This window comes from Halichoerus grypus, chromosome 15 (assembly GCF_964656455.1).
Source record: "Halichoerus grypus chromosome 15, mHalGry1.hap1.1, whole genome shotgun sequence".
NCBI classification, from domain to species: domain Eukaryota; kingdom Metazoa; phylum Chordata; class Mammalia; order Carnivora; family Phocidae; genus Halichoerus; species Halichoerus grypus.
Genome location: NC_135726.1, coordinates 44536519 through 44553982, shown reverse-complemented (window position 1 = coordinate 44553982; position 17464 = coordinate 44536519). Strand labels below are relative to the sequence as shown.

General features: G+C 49.8%; 1 protein-coding gene across 4 annotated transcripts; it reads right to left on the bottom strand.

The window, feature by feature from the left end:
- Positions 1 to 27: 27 nt before the first annotated feature.
- On the bottom strand, positions 28 to 12245 carry CD22 (CD22 molecule). Of its 4 annotated transcripts, none has more exons than XM_036108546.2 (14): positions 12038 to 12245; positions 9412 to 9467; positions 8794 to 9171; positions 7175 to 7468; positions 5781 to 6047; positions 5393 to 5656; positions 4094 to 4351; positions 3652 to 3915; positions 3307 to 3570; positions 1944 to 2040; positions 1716 to 1791; positions 1435 to 1559; positions 1140 to 1224; positions 28 to 841 (listed from the first exon to the last, which is right to left on the bottom strand). In XM_036108546.2, exons 2-14 carry the CDS (start codon positions 9443 to 9445, stop codon positions 710 to 712), a joined length of 2538 nt encoding a protein of 845 aa, XP_035964439.1. In that variant the 5' UTR covers positions 9446 to 9467; positions 12038 to 12245; the 3' UTR covers positions 28 to 709. The 4 variants fall into 4 exon arrangements, with proteins under 4 accessions (XP_035964439.1, XP_077919151.1, XP_077919152.1 ...); XM_078063025.1 differs by having other exon boundaries at positions 2019 to 2040; XM_078063026.1 differs by having other exon boundaries at positions 3652 to 3732.
- Between the last annotated feature and the right edge of the window lie 5219 nt (positions 12246 to 17464).

Sequence of the window (17464 nt, the reverse complement as noted above, 5' to 3'; positions counted from 1 at the left end):
CCCCACAAACTGGAAATCGTTCACGGGTTCTTTGAAGTGGTATCTGAGCCATTTTTATTATGCAGTTCTGTGTGTGTTACACATCTGTCCACACCAGTGTGTGTCTCAGCCCACAAGACCCCCAAGGGCAGGGGCTGCAGCAGCGTAATGGAATGCCTCACTGATGCGCAGAGGAGAACCCAGCGCAGGACAGCCCCTCTTCTCCCTGAGCTTTGCCCCAGAGGCAGAAATTAGGCACAGGACGAGTGAGTGGGGCTTTCAGAGCAGGGGTGAGGGGGCCATAGGAATGGAGAGGGAAAGAAAAAAATACAGTAACAAGCTGATCCCAGCAGGGACGCTGGCCCACTGGGGATGGGTTTTGAGGGGGTGGGTGGTGGCAGGTGGCCGGGGAGGGGCAGGGGGATGTGTGCAGTGCAGGGTCAGTATTTAGACGACCTTCCCCGTGGGAAAGAGAGCGGACGGGGAGCAGGCCTTTGGGAGGGTCAGGGTTACCATCGTTGAGAAGGAAGCCTGCCTCTGGGCCACATACGAAGTTCTGGGCGCTGACTGAGGCATCACTGGTGATGTGCATGTGCATGCGTGCGTGTGCCTGCATGTGGAGGGGAGGCCGAGTGGCTTTGCGACTGAGCGGGGGGGTGGGGCAATCTCCACGACCACCCGGCCCCTGCAGTCCCTCCCTCGGCGCCTCTGCTCCAGCGGGTTTGGCCTGTCAGTGCTTGAGGGTCACGTATTCCACGGCTTCCTGGGCCAGAGGCCGCTTCCCCAACCCAAGATGAACCAGCTCTGAGTAATGTATCCCCTCGTCTTCCGGACTGTCTGGAAGCACGTTCTCATAGTCGCCCTGAGAAAGCCACGTTGTGTGAGGCCACGGGCCTCCCGGTCTGCGTTCCCTGCCTGTTCCCTCCCTGGCTCCTCCTGGGGGGCCAAGAGCCCGAGCAGGAGTCCTCTTGTCCCCACGCTGGCTGCAGTCAGCATCTCGGACTGGGCCGTGCTGCCCTGGCTCCGACCACACCCGTGTCTGAGCAAAACCCCCCCACCAGCCCTTGCCACCATGGAGGCCACCAAGTCCTTCCCATCTGGGACTCACAGCTGAGGCCAGGTCCTCCGCACCCCCTCCTTCCACAGCCCTGCCCCCTTACCGCTCGACACGTCTGCAAAACAGAGTAAGTGACGGTGTCATCCCTGTTTGGAGAAGGTCCCTCTGTCTCCAGGGTCCCTGCATCTCTGAGGGAGGGTAGATGGATGACCGCAGATGAAGCCTTTCATGTGAACTCTCTTCCTATTTCCAACTCCCCTAGCCCCTGAGAGCACCCCAGAGCGGAGCCTGGCTCACGGGCCTGCCACAAAGAGGGCAGGCGGGACAGGAGCCGAGCCCTTCCTCCTGCAGCTCTCCCTGGGTGCACGCGTCACCCTCCCAAGACCCTCACTAGGTACCCAGTTCTTGGTGTGTCAGTCTCGCCGAAAGGAAAGCGCAAGGTGGCGTAACTGATGGCATCTTCCATCACAGGATTGTAGCACCCCAGGGAGTGGGGGTATTCAGAGAGCGGGGCCCTTCTAACCTGGGAGAGAGACAAGGCCTCAGTTCTCGCTACTCCTTTCTCCACCTGAGGCCCCTTCCCCTGGCCTCTGACCTCCAACCTCCCGCACAGTACTCTGCACCCCCCTTTGTCTCCCCTTGACTTCCGGGTCTGCCTCCAGGTCTTTTTCCATCTTACCTTTTGCTTCCTCACAAAGAAGCTCTGCCCACTGGAACTTTCCTGGAGCCCCTGCTGGCTCCGTATCCTCTTCCAGCTAAGAAATAAAGCCCCACTCGTGAGGATCAGGGGAGTGGGGACAGGACCCTGTGCAGTGGGCATGCTGGGGGCTCCAGGATGGTCAACTGGAGTCACTCCGGGGAAGGAATCAGGGAGAGCCAAGGGACATGAGCCTTGGGAGGAGCTCACCTTCGCTGAAGTTTGACTCCCCAGAACGCTAGGAGTAGGGTGGCCAGGCAGAACCCCACTCCCACAGCCACTCGCCTGCCGATGGTCTCCGGGCTGTCTGGTGGGGGAAGGAGCGACCGTGAGTTGGGGATACCGCCTCTCTCAGGTCACGGGCCAGCATTGCCTTGCAGCATTTTCCGGGGAGGCATCCTCAACTTCTCTGCACGGCCGCTCTCCTTGCCTGGACAACTTCTCCAAACGTAGGGGCTGTGATGCACAGAAAGGGAGAAGCCGGCCCCTGCCCACTGGGACCCCGTTGGGAGGAAAGGGCTAACTCTCAGGAAAGCACCTGTTTTGTGACAGACACAGGCACACACAGGACATGCAGTAAAAGCTACAACTTCCTTAGAGGCCGCTCGGCCATCCTCATCAGAACTTAAAATCACGTGTCCTTTGATGCAGCAATTCCATGTAGGAATTGATCCTGCAGCTGCCCTTCAGGGGTACCGGAGCCAGAGACAGCGCAGGGCTGTGGGGAAGCACCGGGTAGGTCGGGTTTGCTGCGTCCATGCACGGGAAGACGACAATGCAGCCCTGAGGGAAAGGGGCAGGTTGCCAGGGTGTCTGCAAAAGTGGAGACCCCAGACACAGGTTTTTATACAATATGTTGCATTTCCAAATAATGCGTTCAGGCATCCAGCTTTGCAGGCCATGATCCTCTAAATCTAAAGCCATGGCTCCAAGTTTAATCTGAAAAAGTACAATAAATCAATTAAATAACTTCCCCATTGTTTCCAGACCCTTCAGACACCCTGTGCATGCACGGATATAGCACAGTCTCTGAGTGGTATTGTTACGTGGGAAAAAAGAACGTCCAGGACAACATGTAAGCTCTCCTGCGATTTGCGTGATGAAGGGAGTACAGACATAGACCTACTTATTGTATTGTGCGTGTGCAGAATAGCTCTGTAAAGAGATGCAGACAGCTGCTGGCAGTGAAGGCCTTCAGGGAGGGGTAGAGTCCTCAGGGAGAAAGAAAGGAGAGGTGTCTTTCTACTATTTACCCTTTTGTGCTATTTTATTTTGCCTTGTCTTAAAAAAAAAATACAGAAATCTCAAAAGATAAAGATAAACAGGCTACCAAGGGTGAGACAGAGAGACACAGAGAGGGACCCAGCAGGAGCTCAGGATGTCTGGCAGGCAAGGAGGCCTGCGAGGGAACTGCCCTAGAGAGAGTCCGGAGAGACTTCGAGAAGGAGGAAGACAGGTGAGCCTGTGTGGAGCAGGCGCTGTGCCTGAGAGTGACCGGCTGGGCTGCCCGACAGGACAGGGGAGGGAGGGAAGGAGAAGGAGGGGCCAGAGAAGGAGAGGGAAGGCGCCTTACAGTAGACAGTGAGGGTGCTGGGGGGCGACTGGACCCTGCCGAGCTGGTTGGTCGCCTCGCACCAATAGGCGCCTGAGTGCTGGATCTTCACAGGATCCAATCTCAGCATCTGATCATAATGGTGGAGGTTTTGGTTATTCCAGTCAAACCAGGTGTACTGGAAGATGGGAGGGTTGGCATCGCTCTCACATGTCAGGACTGCCTTCTTCCCCTCCACCACTTGGTCCTTTGGGCTGATGGCCACACGCAGCATCCTTGGTGCATCTACAAGGAGAAGAAAAATCAGGATCCAGGTAGCTGGTCACGGGCTCTTCTGTCTGTGTCCAGCCCCAGCCACTCACTCACACAGCACTTGGAGCCTCCTGGCCTCAGACATGGTCTGTCCTACGGAGTTGTTGATGAGGCAGTTGTAATTGCCGGCATCTTCTGGAGAGATGGAGTCAAAGCTCAGTTCTTTTCCTTCCTTCAGAAAGATTCCATTTTTCTTCCAGAAGAAGTGGACATCTCTGGGGCGGCTACTTGAGAAGTTACATCCAAGGAGGACTCGGTGCCCGGAGTGAATCTCAGAAGGGGGGGTGATCTGCTGGACCCTGACATCCTTGGGGGCATCTGGAGAGCAAGGGCCTCAGGCTGACCTCTTGGGTCCCTTTCCCTCTTCCTGGCCCTAAGGCCAGACTCTCAGCCCTCAATTCTCTGTGAAGGTTCCAGCCCAGGCCCCAGTCCCCTCGCCCTGAGAGCCCGTATCCCGGCTGGGCTACCTCTTGGGTCCCCTTGCCCAGTCACTCACGCTGCACATCCAGGTTGACAGAGGGAGCCCATGAGCACCACTGGTTACAGGCTGCGCAGGCGATCGGCCTGGCGTCCCAGGCAACTTTCTGAATTATCAGCACCCCGGGTGATTGTTCCTTCCAGGAGCCTTGGAGGTTCCATTCATATCGGGTAACTCTGGGATTACTGGAACTGTAGTTACAGGACAGGGTCACAGTGTCTCCTTCTTGAATCCGCCTGGGGTTTTGAATCACCGTGGTTACCTCCTTGGGGGCATCTGGGAGGAAACCAGACAGATGGGCAAGGGAAAGTCAGCTGTCCAGACTACCTTTCCCAGTGCTTACTCCTCCACCCACACCCCCGCCCCCCGCCCCAACGTATCCCCTGGGTTCACACAATTCCTAAATTAACCAAAGGAAGGCTCGGGCTTCCCTCTCGCATCTGTGTGAGGACAGGAGCCATGGCTGTGGTTTGAGGCAGGAGGAGGCGACAGGTCAGAGCAGAGCTCAAGCAGAGAATGCGTGGTGTATGCACGGCAGAGGCACCCTGTCTGTGGGTCTCCGCAGGGGCCTGGGGCGCAGAGCTAGTTTGCTGTAGTGCAGGCATTCATGGGGGGGTGGAGGGAAAAGCACAGCTCTGGAGCCAGATGGGCTGAGAGCTGAGTGATCGTGGGCCGTGGGACTCAGTTTGCTTCACCATCAGATGGGCTCCTAAGAGCACCTAACCTGATAGATTCAAAGCCAGGAGGAAATGAGATGAAGCACTCAGAGTGGAGTAAACGCTCCAGAAATATTCCTGCTGCTGCTGCTGCATCACACACCCACTGTCTAGATGTTCGGGATTCGAGCATCCCCATCAGAGTATCTGGCTCAGACTCTGACATCCCAGGGTCCAAGGCTCAAACTTAGGGATTCTCTTGGTCCTGGGCTCGACTGACAGACAAGATTCACTATGTTAAACAGGGTCCGACCTCTGAGGGAGAGGCAGTGAGACATTTTGCTCCAGTTCTCGAAAACTTCAGGCCCCCTTCTGAGACTCAGCCACTGCCTAGTGGCACCATGTTCTCTGCGTCCCTCACGGGGCCCTGGCGGCTTGCAGTTCATTCATTCAACAGACATCTACTGAGCACCTGCCAAGAGCCAGACCCTGTCCTGGTGCTGGGTATACAACCGGAAACAGCAGCAAAGCACCCGCCCAGGGAGCATACATGTTGGGAGACCCCCCTGCCTGCCGCCCATGCTAGGACCCAGGAATCTCCTGTGCCCCGTCTGCCTGCCTCCTTCTCCCGCTAGAACCCAGAGGCCCTGTGACTACTCACATTGGACATCTAACTCAGTCTCTTGGCCAATTTGTCCAGGACCAAGTCTGTTTTCTGCCAAGCAGGAATACTGCCCAGCATGGCTGAGGAGGACCACTGGGATCTGGAAGGTCATGCTTGTCCTTCCTGGCACTTCTATCTCATTGTGATACCAGGTGTAATTGGTTGGAGGAGGATCGGCCAGTGACATACAAGTCATCTCTACTTTATTTCCCTCCTTCACTGGCGAGGAGAGGATCACAACCCTGGAAGGTTCCGGAGCATCTGGAAAAAGGTGCAGAGGCAGAGGAGGAAGGTGAGCAGAGGCCTCTGTTCACCTCTCAAGGGCCTTGGTTCCACCCCCTGCTAACTCCCTGCCTGCCCCCCTCCCAGCTCCCAGGAGGCTCACAGTACACTTGGAGGACCACTTCATCCGACTTTCCTGAGCCTAGATCATTGAAGGCCTCACACTGGTACTCTCCACTCATCTTCTTGGTCACAGAGGACAGAGTTAACGTGGGTGTCTCCTGCTCCCTCAGCCGGGTCCCATCCTTGAGCCAGGCTATACTCCGGAACTCTGGGTTGCTGCTGATGACCTGGCAGGTCATGGTCACAGACTCTCCCTCTGTTACATTGGCTCCTTCGGGATTGACCTCAATCTTCAACTTTGGGACATCTAGAGGAGCAGAGGGGCAGCAGGAGAGGGGGTAGGGACTTCTCAGGGGGTGTCACCTGGGGGGAAGTTGCTGGGCTTTGATTCAGATAAAGCAGCAGCCTACACATAGCGTGGGAGTGTGGGCAGCCACTTGCTGTCCCCCTTATCAACAAGGGTGGGCTGGTCCAAGCACCTGGGTGATGGTCACGGACCCCTAACTTGTCTCTCTGCTCTACGCACCACCCCCCACCTGTTCCCAGAGTTCTGGTTTCCACCAGCAGTCAGCTGTCTTCCTGATACCGTCAATCAGCCTTTGCCACTCCCCTGCTTGAAACCGTTTAGTGGATTCCACACCCAGAATAAAATCCAAAACCCTGCTGCCACCCATGAGGTCTGGCCTTGGCCCTCCTTTCCTATCATTGGGCCCCTCAGACGCAGGGCTGAGGCTCTCCGGCCCCTTGCTCTCGTGCAGGCGCACAAAGTTCCTACCCCCAGGCCTTTGTCCTTGCTCTTTTCTCTTCCTGGGATCTTCTGGCAAATAGCTGCCTGCCTCAATCTTTCCCTTCACCCAAGTTCACTGTCCTCAGAGAAGCCTCCATCCTTCCCTCCCTCCCTCTTTCTGAGCCCAGCTTTACGTCTTCCTAATACACTTATCACTGCCTACCCTTAAGTTCGGTATTTCTTTATTAATCTAGTCATTGTTTGTCTTCCCCAGCGGCAGTGCCAGCTCCTCAGTGGGCAAGAACAGGCCTGGCACCCAGGAGGCTTGTAGTAAATATTTACTGAATGAATGAAAGGGGCACAAACAATGATGTGAAAACATTTCTTACCCCGAGCCCTCCACCCAGGGGGAAAAGTAAACCTAACCACATGATCTCAAATTCACATCGTGGCTCGAGGATATTAAATTATGTTATTCTTCTAGACCAAAGCAGATGCTAAGATGAATCTGTTCCCTGAAACACTGGGGCTGACAACAGGGGTGGTGGAGGGACGCAGCCCCGGCTCGACCTTTCTCAGCCATGGGTGTTCATGGACCGATTATGTATCCTTCCGTGGAGGTGCCCGCTACCCTTGGTGCGCTCTGAGGGGTTGGGGAGAAGAGACAAGACCCTCGTCCCTCGCTGGGGGCACTGGGAGACACTCACGCTTCACATCCAGCAACACCGTTTCCTCAGAGAGGATCCGCTCTGCTTTGGGGTCCCAGAGTTGGCAGGTCAGATTCTTGCCGTGGTGCGTCCACTGTGGCTGGAAGGTGAGCTTGCTCTGGGTGGAGACAGTCTTGGTGGTCAGGGAGGTCGAGGTGACGGCAGGCTCCTCCAGGGACCACTGCAGCTGGATCTGGTACCCAGGGCAGGAGAAATTCAGCAAGCAAGTCAGAGTGACTTCCTGGGACTCCTGGATTTCTGGAGGGAGCTGAATGTGAGGTGACAGGGGCGTCTCTGCAAAAGAGTAGGGGCCAAGCTGGAGGCCTGGGAGACCAGGGGCCTGTGCCAGCCTCTCACACCTGGCTGTAGATGCTCCGCCCCCAAAGAAGCCCTCAGGAGCCCCTCGCCAGTCCCTACCACCTCTCTCTGGGCCTGCCTTTCTCTGCTTTGAATCACTTTTGCTCCGCCAAAGCACTCTCTAAAAGGTCTAGTGAATGCTGATGCTCCTTAGGAATCGGATTTTATATTTTATACTTACCTCGTTCTCCTTCCCTGATGTTTGCTCTCTAAACATTTTCAAGATCGCTGCCCCACCCCGAAGGAATTTTACCAGGTTAGGTCACCATGCCTTTCTTGGCTTTGATGACAAACTTGCATTTGTAATGGCCTCAGTGCTGGGAGCCATCCAGCATGGCATTCCTTTAGGGATCCCCGGGGCTGGGCTACCCTAGGACTGCAGGTCTGAAGCTACATCTCTCATTGCAGTGTAGGGCTGCTTAGCTTAGACCCCTCCAACCCCCGCACTGAAGAAACAGGCTGTGGGGTGGAGGTCCCAGGCCTAGGTTTCATTCACCCCCTACGCCATCCCCTACCTGTCTCTTTTAGACATGAAGGCCTAATTAGAATCAATCGCCAACATTAAGGCATTGGGAGATTTCACTCAAATCAAAGATTTCCATCTTCTTTTGAAAAATCAGGCAACCGGGGGCACCTGGGTGGCTCAGTCGGCTCAGGTCATGATCCCAGGATCCTGGGATCAGCCCCTCATCAGGCTCCCTGCTCAGTGGGAAACCTGCTTCTCCTTCTCCTACTGCCTGCCACTCCCTGTGCTTGTGCTCCCTCTCTCCCTCTAATAAATAAATAAAATCTTTAAAAAAAAGAAAGGGGGGCGCCTGGGTGGTTCAGTCGTTAAGTGTCTGCCTTCGGCTCAGGTCATGATCTCAGGGTCCTGGGATCGAGCCCCACATCGGGCTCCCTGCTCGGCGGGAAGCCTGCTTCTCCCTCTCCCACTCCCCCTGCTTGTGTTCCCTCTCTCGCTGTCTCTCTGTCAAATAAATAAATAAAATCTTAAAAAAAAAAAAAAAGAAAGAAAAATCAGGCAACCTGGAACCCAGATTCCAGCATGGGTGGAAGCTGAGGGGCAGGTGCAATGCTTGAGGAGAAACAAGTACTCGGGCTGCAGGCCCCATTGTCTCGTTATGCCCCGGTCACTTACTGGCACCTCCTGCCTGGCCTCTACAAGCAGTCTGGTTTGCGACCCCTGTCCCAGGAGTTGGGTGTTTCCCACCTTCCTCCTTGCCTGAAGCCAAGGCAGAGGACCCCATCCCCCAGGGCCTTACTAGAGACGTTGAGGTCTATTTTCTCCATCCATTTGTCAGTCTTCGTTATCAACCTCAGCCCCAGCCAGCCATTGTCTTGTTCAAACACAGGGTTGATGCGTATGGTGCAGTTGGATCTTTGGTCTCCCAGGAACTGAACCCTCTCCGGGGTATGAGGATCCCCCCAAGGCTTTGTTTTCTCATAGAGAATGCGCCCGTTGAAGTTCTTGGTGGTTTCGTCATATTCATGGTTGCTGTACAAGATCAGGTTTTCCAGATCTTCCTTAGGCCCTTGAATTGCATATTGACAGGGAATCCAGACGCAGGCCCCATCCCAGCTGTAGAGAGTGTGGGGGTGCTCAAACTTCCATTTAGATGAGTCAGAGAAGGTCAAGTATTCTGGAACCCACCACAGTGATCAAAAAACATTATTGAAGGACGTAAAGAGCTTTCAAATGAATAAAGAATCCCCTCTGAAGATAGAGGGAGAGAGGAAGGTACACAAAGAGAGGTGTATACGCACACACATACCCTGCTTGTCCCCACCCTCCCCAACACTTAACTCTTTACTCCAGAGCTCTCCTCCTCCTCCAGCTCCCACAGACATCCCAGAACCCAAACCTAGACCACAGTCCTTACCAAGGAGCAGGAGCGAGGGGCCGAGGAGATGCATGGTGCTGTGTCTAGGCAGGAGCCTGGGCCGGGAAGAATTTGTCTTTGAGCCATCTGGTCGCTTACTTCTTTCGGATGGCTTTTCTTGCTCACCCACCAAGCTCCAACCCCTCTTCCCTGATCCCAGGAGGACCACATCTGGTTGCATTGCAAGATGTGAATTCTGGATGTTCATGGGGCCTTTTATGGGAATGCCATGTCTATTCTGTCAGCCTAAGAACTCTGTACAGCGAACCTGCCTCTCTTCCTAGCCCTTCTTCCTTTCTTCCATCCATCCTTCCATCCATCCATCCATCCATCCATTCTTCCTTCCATCCATCCATCCATCCATCCACCCATCCACGCTTCATTCCATCCTTCCATCCATCCTTCCATCCATCCAACCATCCATCCATCCATCCACCCATCCACCCTTCATTCCATCCATCCATCCATCCATCCATCCATCCATCCATCCATCCTTCCATCCATCCCATCCTTCCATCCATCCATCCATCCATCCATCCATCCATAATTTTACAAACTTCCTGGCCAGCTCTCAGGCTTTGAGTGGCACCAGACCACTGAGTGCCATGAATCCCAGGCCCAGGGTAACTTGAAGCTCCCCTTGAGGCAACTAGTGAAGGGTTTTATGTAGGGCAGAGCCATGGTCAAAACTTGATTTTAAAGACCAGGAACAAAATTACTCTGAAACTAATAATTAAGTGTGAATCTAGGAGAGCATTTAGAGGGGTCTGGAAGAACTTAGGAGAATGTGGTCCAAGGATCCCACTCAGAGAAGCCCGGGGGTTGGGAAGAAAACATAAATTGGCCAGGTGGGGACAGAGGTCATGTCTTAGGTAAAGGCAATGATGCTCTCAGTCCCAGCCAATTGTTGCCAATTGGGAACATGAGCTCAGCACTGCCTGACCTTCCACTGTTTTTGGAGAAGTAAGAAGCCAGATTTTCATGTGAAATGCCCTGCTTTCAGAAATGAACAAACCAACAAACATGGTGCTGGCCAAACCAAACCTGTCTACAGGCTGGAGGCAGTCCAAGGGCCCCCAATGTGCAGCCACGGCCCGTCTGTCTCTCCTGGAGACATCATTGAGCTTATCCGCCACCTTACTAGACTTTTACATAGAGTTACATTTACAGAGAGTTAAATTTAAGTCCCAATTTGCATGGCTGGGCCTCTCTGTGCTGGTCCCTCTAGAGTTAGCAGGATGTGTGACAGAGTGTGTCTCCGGTCTCAGCACAGACCTGCACCCCTCCCACCTGCCCAGCCAACATTTCCCACCAGCAAGGGCCCCTCACCCCCTTGGGCTGTTTCTCTCCTCAGGCTGCGTGGCTCATGCCAAATGCTGTTGGGTGTCCAGTACCCGGCGTGGGGAAAGCTAGACTGCTTGCTGAGCAGGAAGGGGGTCTGTCCCCAGGAGTAGTGCCTGTGCTGGCCTGGGCCGGGCCTGGGTTAGGGATGAGGGCTGTGAATGGGGACAGACTTTCCAGGCAGAACTGACACCAGCTCTGCAGGTGCTAATAGTGCTACACACAAAACGTCTTCAAGGCCACATCCACTTGAAAAAAGCTGGGTTAAAAAAGGTAAATAGAAGGGCGCCTGGGTGGCTCAGTCGTTAAGCATCTGCCTTCGGCTCGGGTCATGATCCCAGGGTCCTGGGATCAAGCCCCACATTGGGCTCCCTGCTCGGCGGGAAGCCTGCTTCTCCCTCTCCCACTCCCCCTGCTTGTGTTCCCTCTCTCGCTGTGTCTCTCTCTGTCAAATAAATAAAATATTTTTTTAAAAAAAGTAAATAGATTCCCAACTGTGAGTCCTTTTGATCCCTTTAATCAGCTGGGTGCGCATCAAACATCTCCTAACATGGGGGCTAAAGTACAGTCCATTGCTCACACTTCTTTAGCCACGGAACTGATTTTACATTTCTCGTGAAAAACTTGGCAGGGTTGCAGGGTCAGTGTTTTGAGGGATGTGCTGTGGGTCCCCTTTGAGTTTCTATAAGAGCTGTGGCAAGGGCTAGATTCCATTCTTTGTGGTAAAGACTAGCCTCCAGTAGCTGGACCCTTGTGCCCCCTCTGCCACCAGCCCCCCTCTTGGGGGAATGGCTTGAGGACACCAGGACGAGTGGGAAAGGGCACTTCTGAGAGCAGGGCTGTGTGCTCACCCCCAGCAGCTCAGGCAGTCTCCAGGACATAAGAAGTGGAAGCACGGGCCTGGAATTGGAAGGCTGCTGAGACAGGGTAGGGCGTGGAGGTGGGGAACAATAGGCATTGGGCACAAAGGCTCAGGACAAGGCCACGCTATCCAGACCTGTGGCCTGCTCAACACAGGCCTGTTTAGGACCTTACAAGACCTCAGAGCCAGCCTCCCTGAGTCCATTCTTCCCTCCTGGGCATCTGGTGACCCATCTTACTCTCAGAAGACTCATCAAGCCCATCAAGGGGCATGCTCAAAGACAGGGGTCTGTATCCTGTTATAACACAGGCAAGAGAGGTGGGGGCTTCCCACTGTGCTCCCAGGCCCAAGAATTGTGCCTGGCACACAGCAGTTGCTCCACGCTAGCTTGCCGAATGCAAAAGAGAGCAAAATAGTTTTTACCTGTTTCCTCGTGTCTTCCTTCTTCGGGGACCCTGGCAGCGTCTGAGAGTGAAAGGGGAAACACAGCGAAGGATTTTCACCCTCCTCGGCCACACCCCCTGCCCCTCGGTGACTCACAGGGCAACCAAGAGGCATGGCAAAGTGGAGAGTTGGGAAAAGAGGGAACAAGGACAATGTGGGCTCAGAGGCAGATTGGAGGGAACACTCGAGTACCCACGGTCAGTTTTTAGTTTCGGTATATGGACTTATACATCAGATAGTTAGTTCCTCCACAACTTCCCCTCTATCCAGCTCTCAGGAAATGCTGATAATTAAAGCCAAGCAGTTTAGAACTGCCAGCCTGCTGAAAAAGGCACAAGGCAATCTGAAAGTACTTGTAGTTTAGTGTTACCATCCAGTTATTCTCATTCCCATACTTTTCCTCCAAAGGCAAGACTGGTGGGGAGTCTGGTCACTTACACTGATACTTCAGCAGCTCACAAGGGTCAAGGAAAGAGCACACAGATATCAGGAAGAAAAACGATAACTTACATGAAGTGTTATTGAATGGGCAAGTCATGAGACCGGAACCTTACCACTTGGTCAGGCTTCTAGTCAGTGAGTGTCTTGAGACCAGAACCAGACATCAGCTAAAGCCATTCAGATCCTACAGGGATTTGAACAGGGAAGTCTCTGAGAAATTTGTACCCTGGCATCACCAAACTCTACTGACTGCCAGCCATTGAGAAGGAAACAGAAAAGGGAAAGAACACCTTGTTCAAAAAATAGCGATGTTCTGGGAAGGTGTATTCTTCCCTATTTCTTTTGCTAAGAACAACTAAAAACCCTGGATCCCTGGATGTTATAAAACAAGCATAAGAAGACACTGAAAGGTTGAGAGAAGACACACTGTTAGGGACCTTGGGACCTGAGGAATGATATGATGGTGAATTCCCTGGGTTTCACTGGATACTGAAGAAACAAGCAACTGGAAATGCCAATGGGCTCAGAAAAAAAGTTCAGCAAAACTCTGCTCTTCTAGCCAAAGAACCAAGAAAGGGGCAACCCAGAAAGACAAATCTTTCAGGCAATAACTGCTCTGCTCCAGCTAAATATCACAGAAAAACCTGCTGCTTCACTCCCACCCCTGACAGCAAAGGCTGAGTGGGGCCCTAGACTTCCACCCTTGCTAGGCCGTAATGAAGAGTCCAGGCCACTCCCTGCTACCCCATCTGAGTGGTGCCAGAGGAGGCTGAGTGGGGAGCTGGGCCCTCCATCCCCACTGGACTATTCCTCCCCACAGTGTTAGTGGAGACCACTTGGGGAGCCTGAACATCAACCCCCACCCAGTGGTGATGAGGCGTCATTCTCCTCACTAGAGTGGTGTAAGAGGAGGTCTAGGGGAGGGTCAGGACTTTCACCGTCACTCAGTGGTCATAAGCCCACCTCCTACTGTGGAATCTACACGGAAGTGATGTGGAGAACAGTAATGAAGTACCACTCCCTCTCCCGGCCAGGGTGGTATTAGTGGATGCATAATGGGGAACCTGATCTTCTATCCCTGCCTAGCAATAATAAGAAAACTTCACACACACTCACACACACACACACACACACACACACACACACACACACACACACACATATCAGGTGTCAGAAAAGGCTGAGTGGAGAACCTGAACTTCTACCCCACTTGGCAATAATGAGGCAGTGCCCCCATTCATTTCACTGGAGCACTGTCAAGGGAGGCTTGCTAAAGGACAGATTTAAATAAGATCCAGTCCCATAAATAATACCCCAAATGCCTAGGTTTCAATTGTAAATCACTTGGCATACTAAGAACCAGGAACTTCTCAAACTGAATGTGAGAAGATAATCAACAGACACAAACACAAAGATGACACAGATGTTGGAATTATCTGACAAAGATTTTAAAGCAGCCATCATAAAAATGCTTCAGTGAGCAATTACAAACATGCTTGAAACAAATGAAAAAAATAGAGCATGTCAGTAAAGAAGGAAGCTATAAAGAAGAATCAAAAGGAAATTCTAGAACTAAAAAAAATACAGTAACAAAAACCTTAATGAATGGGCTCAACAGCAGAATAGGGATTATAGAAATAACGATCAGTGAAATGGAACATAGAACAATAGAATTTAACCAATTTGAACAGCAGAGAGACAATAAACTGAAAAAATAAATGAACAGAGCCTCAGGGGCATGTGTGGCTAGTATGACAAAAGATCTAACATTAAAGTCATTGGCGTCTCAGAAGGAGAGGAGAAAGATGGTGAGGCAGGGGCTTAGAAAACATTTGAAGAAATAATGTCCCTAATTTGACAAAACAAACAAACAAAACCCATACATCAGATTCAAGAAGCTGAGTGAATCCCAAACAAGATAAACCCAAAGAAATCCATGGCAAGACACATAATAGTCAAACTTCTAAAAACTAAAGACAAAGAAAAAATCTTGAAAGCAACCACAGAGAAATGACTCATTACCTATAGGGAGAAAACCCATTCAAATGACAGTAGATTTCATATCAAAAAGCATGGAGGACTAAGGAACTGAAACAATATTTCTCAGATACTGAAAGAAAAGAACTATCAACCTGGAAACTTATATCTAGTGAAAATATCCTTCAGGAATGAAGAGGAAATCAAGACATCCTCAGATGAAGGAAAGCTAAAGGAATTTTTAACCAACAGAGACCCAAAAAGGATGGCTAAAGGGAATTCCCTAAACAGAAAGAAAATGATTTTAAAAAAAGAAGAAATCTTGGAACATCAAAAAGGAAGAAAGAACATGGAAAGAGCAAACCTATGGGTAAATAAAATAGACTTTCCTTCTCTTCTTGAGTTTTCTAAATTATGCTTGGCAATCAAAGTAAAAACCATAATACTGTGTAATGCTGTTCTTAGTGTATGTAGAGGAAGTATTTAAGACAATTATAAACAGGAGAGGGTAAAGGGATGTGGAGGGAGGTGAGGTTTCTATACTTGAACTGGTAAAATGTTGAAGCCAGTAGATTTTGGTAAGTTCTATATAATGTAATACTTAGATCAATCACTAAAAAAGCTATACAAAGTGATATACTCAAAACCACTATAGGTAAGTAAAATGGAATTTTAAAATTGTTCAAGAGAGGGACACCCGGGTGGCTCAGTCAGTTGAGCATCTGCCTTCGGCTCAGGTCATGATCCCAGAGTTCTGGGACTGAGTCCCGCATCAGGCTCCCTGCTCAGTGGGGAGCCTGCTTCTCCCTCTCCCTCTCTGCCTGCTGATCCCCCTGTTCGCTCTCTCACGCTCTCTCTATTAATTATATAAAATCTTAAAAAATAAAAATAAAATAGTTCAAGAGACCCACAGGAAGGGAGGAAAAAAACAGAAATTAAAAACAGAGAGAACAAAGAAAAAACAAGAACAAAATGACAAGTTTAAGCCTTACCATGTAAGTATTACACTAAATGTAAGTAGTGTAAATACACAAATGAAAAAAGAGATTGACAGAGTGAATAAAAAACATGACCCAACTATATGCTGTCCATAAGAAAATAACTTCAAATATAATCAGATAGGTAAGTTGAAAATAAAATAATGTAAAAGGATATACTATACCAACATTAATCAAAAGAAATTTGATTTCTTCCAAAAAATTAAAAATAGAAGTACCGTATGTCTGAGCAGTTCCACTTCTGGGTGTTTATCTGAAGGAAGTTAACTCAAAAACCATGCCAGTTCCTCAAAATATTAAAAATAGAACTAACATACAGTCCAGGAATTTCACTTCTGGGTATTTACCAAAACAAAGTGAAAACACTAATTCAAAAACTATGGCACCTCCAAGTTCACTGCAGTATTATTTACAATAGCCAAGACATAGAAGCAACCTAAGTGTGCATCAGTGGATGAATGGATAAGGAAAATGTGGTGTGCATATACAATGAAATATTATTCAGCCATAAGAAAGAAGGAAATCTTGCCATTTGTGACCACATGGATGGACCTTAAGGGCATTATGCTAAGTGAAATAAGCCAAACAGAAAAACAAACACTGTCTGACCTCACTTATTATGTGGAATCTAAAAAACAAACAAACAAAATGAACTCATAGATACAAAGAACAGATTGGTTCAGAGACAGAGGTTGGGGAGGTGGTAAAATAATCTATGGGTCAAAGAGAAAAATCTCAAGGGAAATGTAAAAAAAAAATACATTGAACTGAAAGAAAATGAAAATAGAACTTATCAAATTTTGTGGGACACAGCTAAGTACAGGACGGAAATTTATAGCATTGAATGCTTACATTAAAAGAAAAAGGCTTTAGGGGCCCCTGGTTAAGTAGACTCAGTAGGTTAAGCATCTGACTCTTGATTTCAGCTCAGGTCATGATCTCAGGGTCATGGTATCGAGCCCACGTCAAGCTCCACACTCAGCGGGGAGTCTGCTTGAGATTCTCTCTCTCCCTCTCCCTCTGCCCCTCCTCCAGCTCGCACTCTCTCTAGCTCTCTAAAATAAATAAATCTTTGAAAAAAAGGAAGAAAAGCCTCAAATGAACAATATAAGTTTCCATCTCTAGAAGCTAGAAAATAAGAGAAAAATAAACCCAAACAAGCATAAGGAAGGAAATAATAAATACAAAGGCAGAAATCAATGAAACTGAAAACAGAGAAATAATAGAGATAATTAAATATCTAGTTCATGAAAAGACCAATAAAACTGACAAATCTCTAGCAAGGCTGACAAAAGAGAGAAGACAAATTGCTAACATCAAGAATGAAATGGTATATTGCTACAGGTCCCGCAGACATCAAAAAGGTAGTGAGGGAATACTATGAACAACTCTTGCACATAAATTTCAAAATTTAGATTAAATGGATCAATTCCTCAAAAACTACAAACTACCACAACTCACCAAATGTCAATTAGGTAATTTGGGGTTTTTAAAAGATTTTATTTATTTTGAGAGAGAGATTGAGAGAGAGAGAGCACAAGCAGGGCACAGGGAGAGGAACAAGCAGATTCCTGGCTGAGCAGGGAGCCGTCAGGTAATTTGAATAGCCCTATAACTACTGAGATAATTTAAAACATGAGAAAAAAATCTCCAGGCACATATGGCTTTACTGGAGAATTCAAGCCAATCTTTGAAGAAGTAACACCAATGCAACATGATCTCTTCCAGAAAATAGTAGAGGGAACACTTCTCAACTCATTCTTTGAAGCCAGGATTACCCTAAAACAAACAAACAAAAAAGACAAAACAGTATAAAGGAAAACTACAGACCAATATTTCTCATGAATATGGGGGCAAAATTTTACCAAAATATTAGCAGATAGGATTCAGCAATATATAAAAAGAATTTTACACTATGACCAAGTAGCTATTATTCCAGGGATGCAAGGCTGATTCAATATCTGAAAATCAAACAATGTAATCATATTAA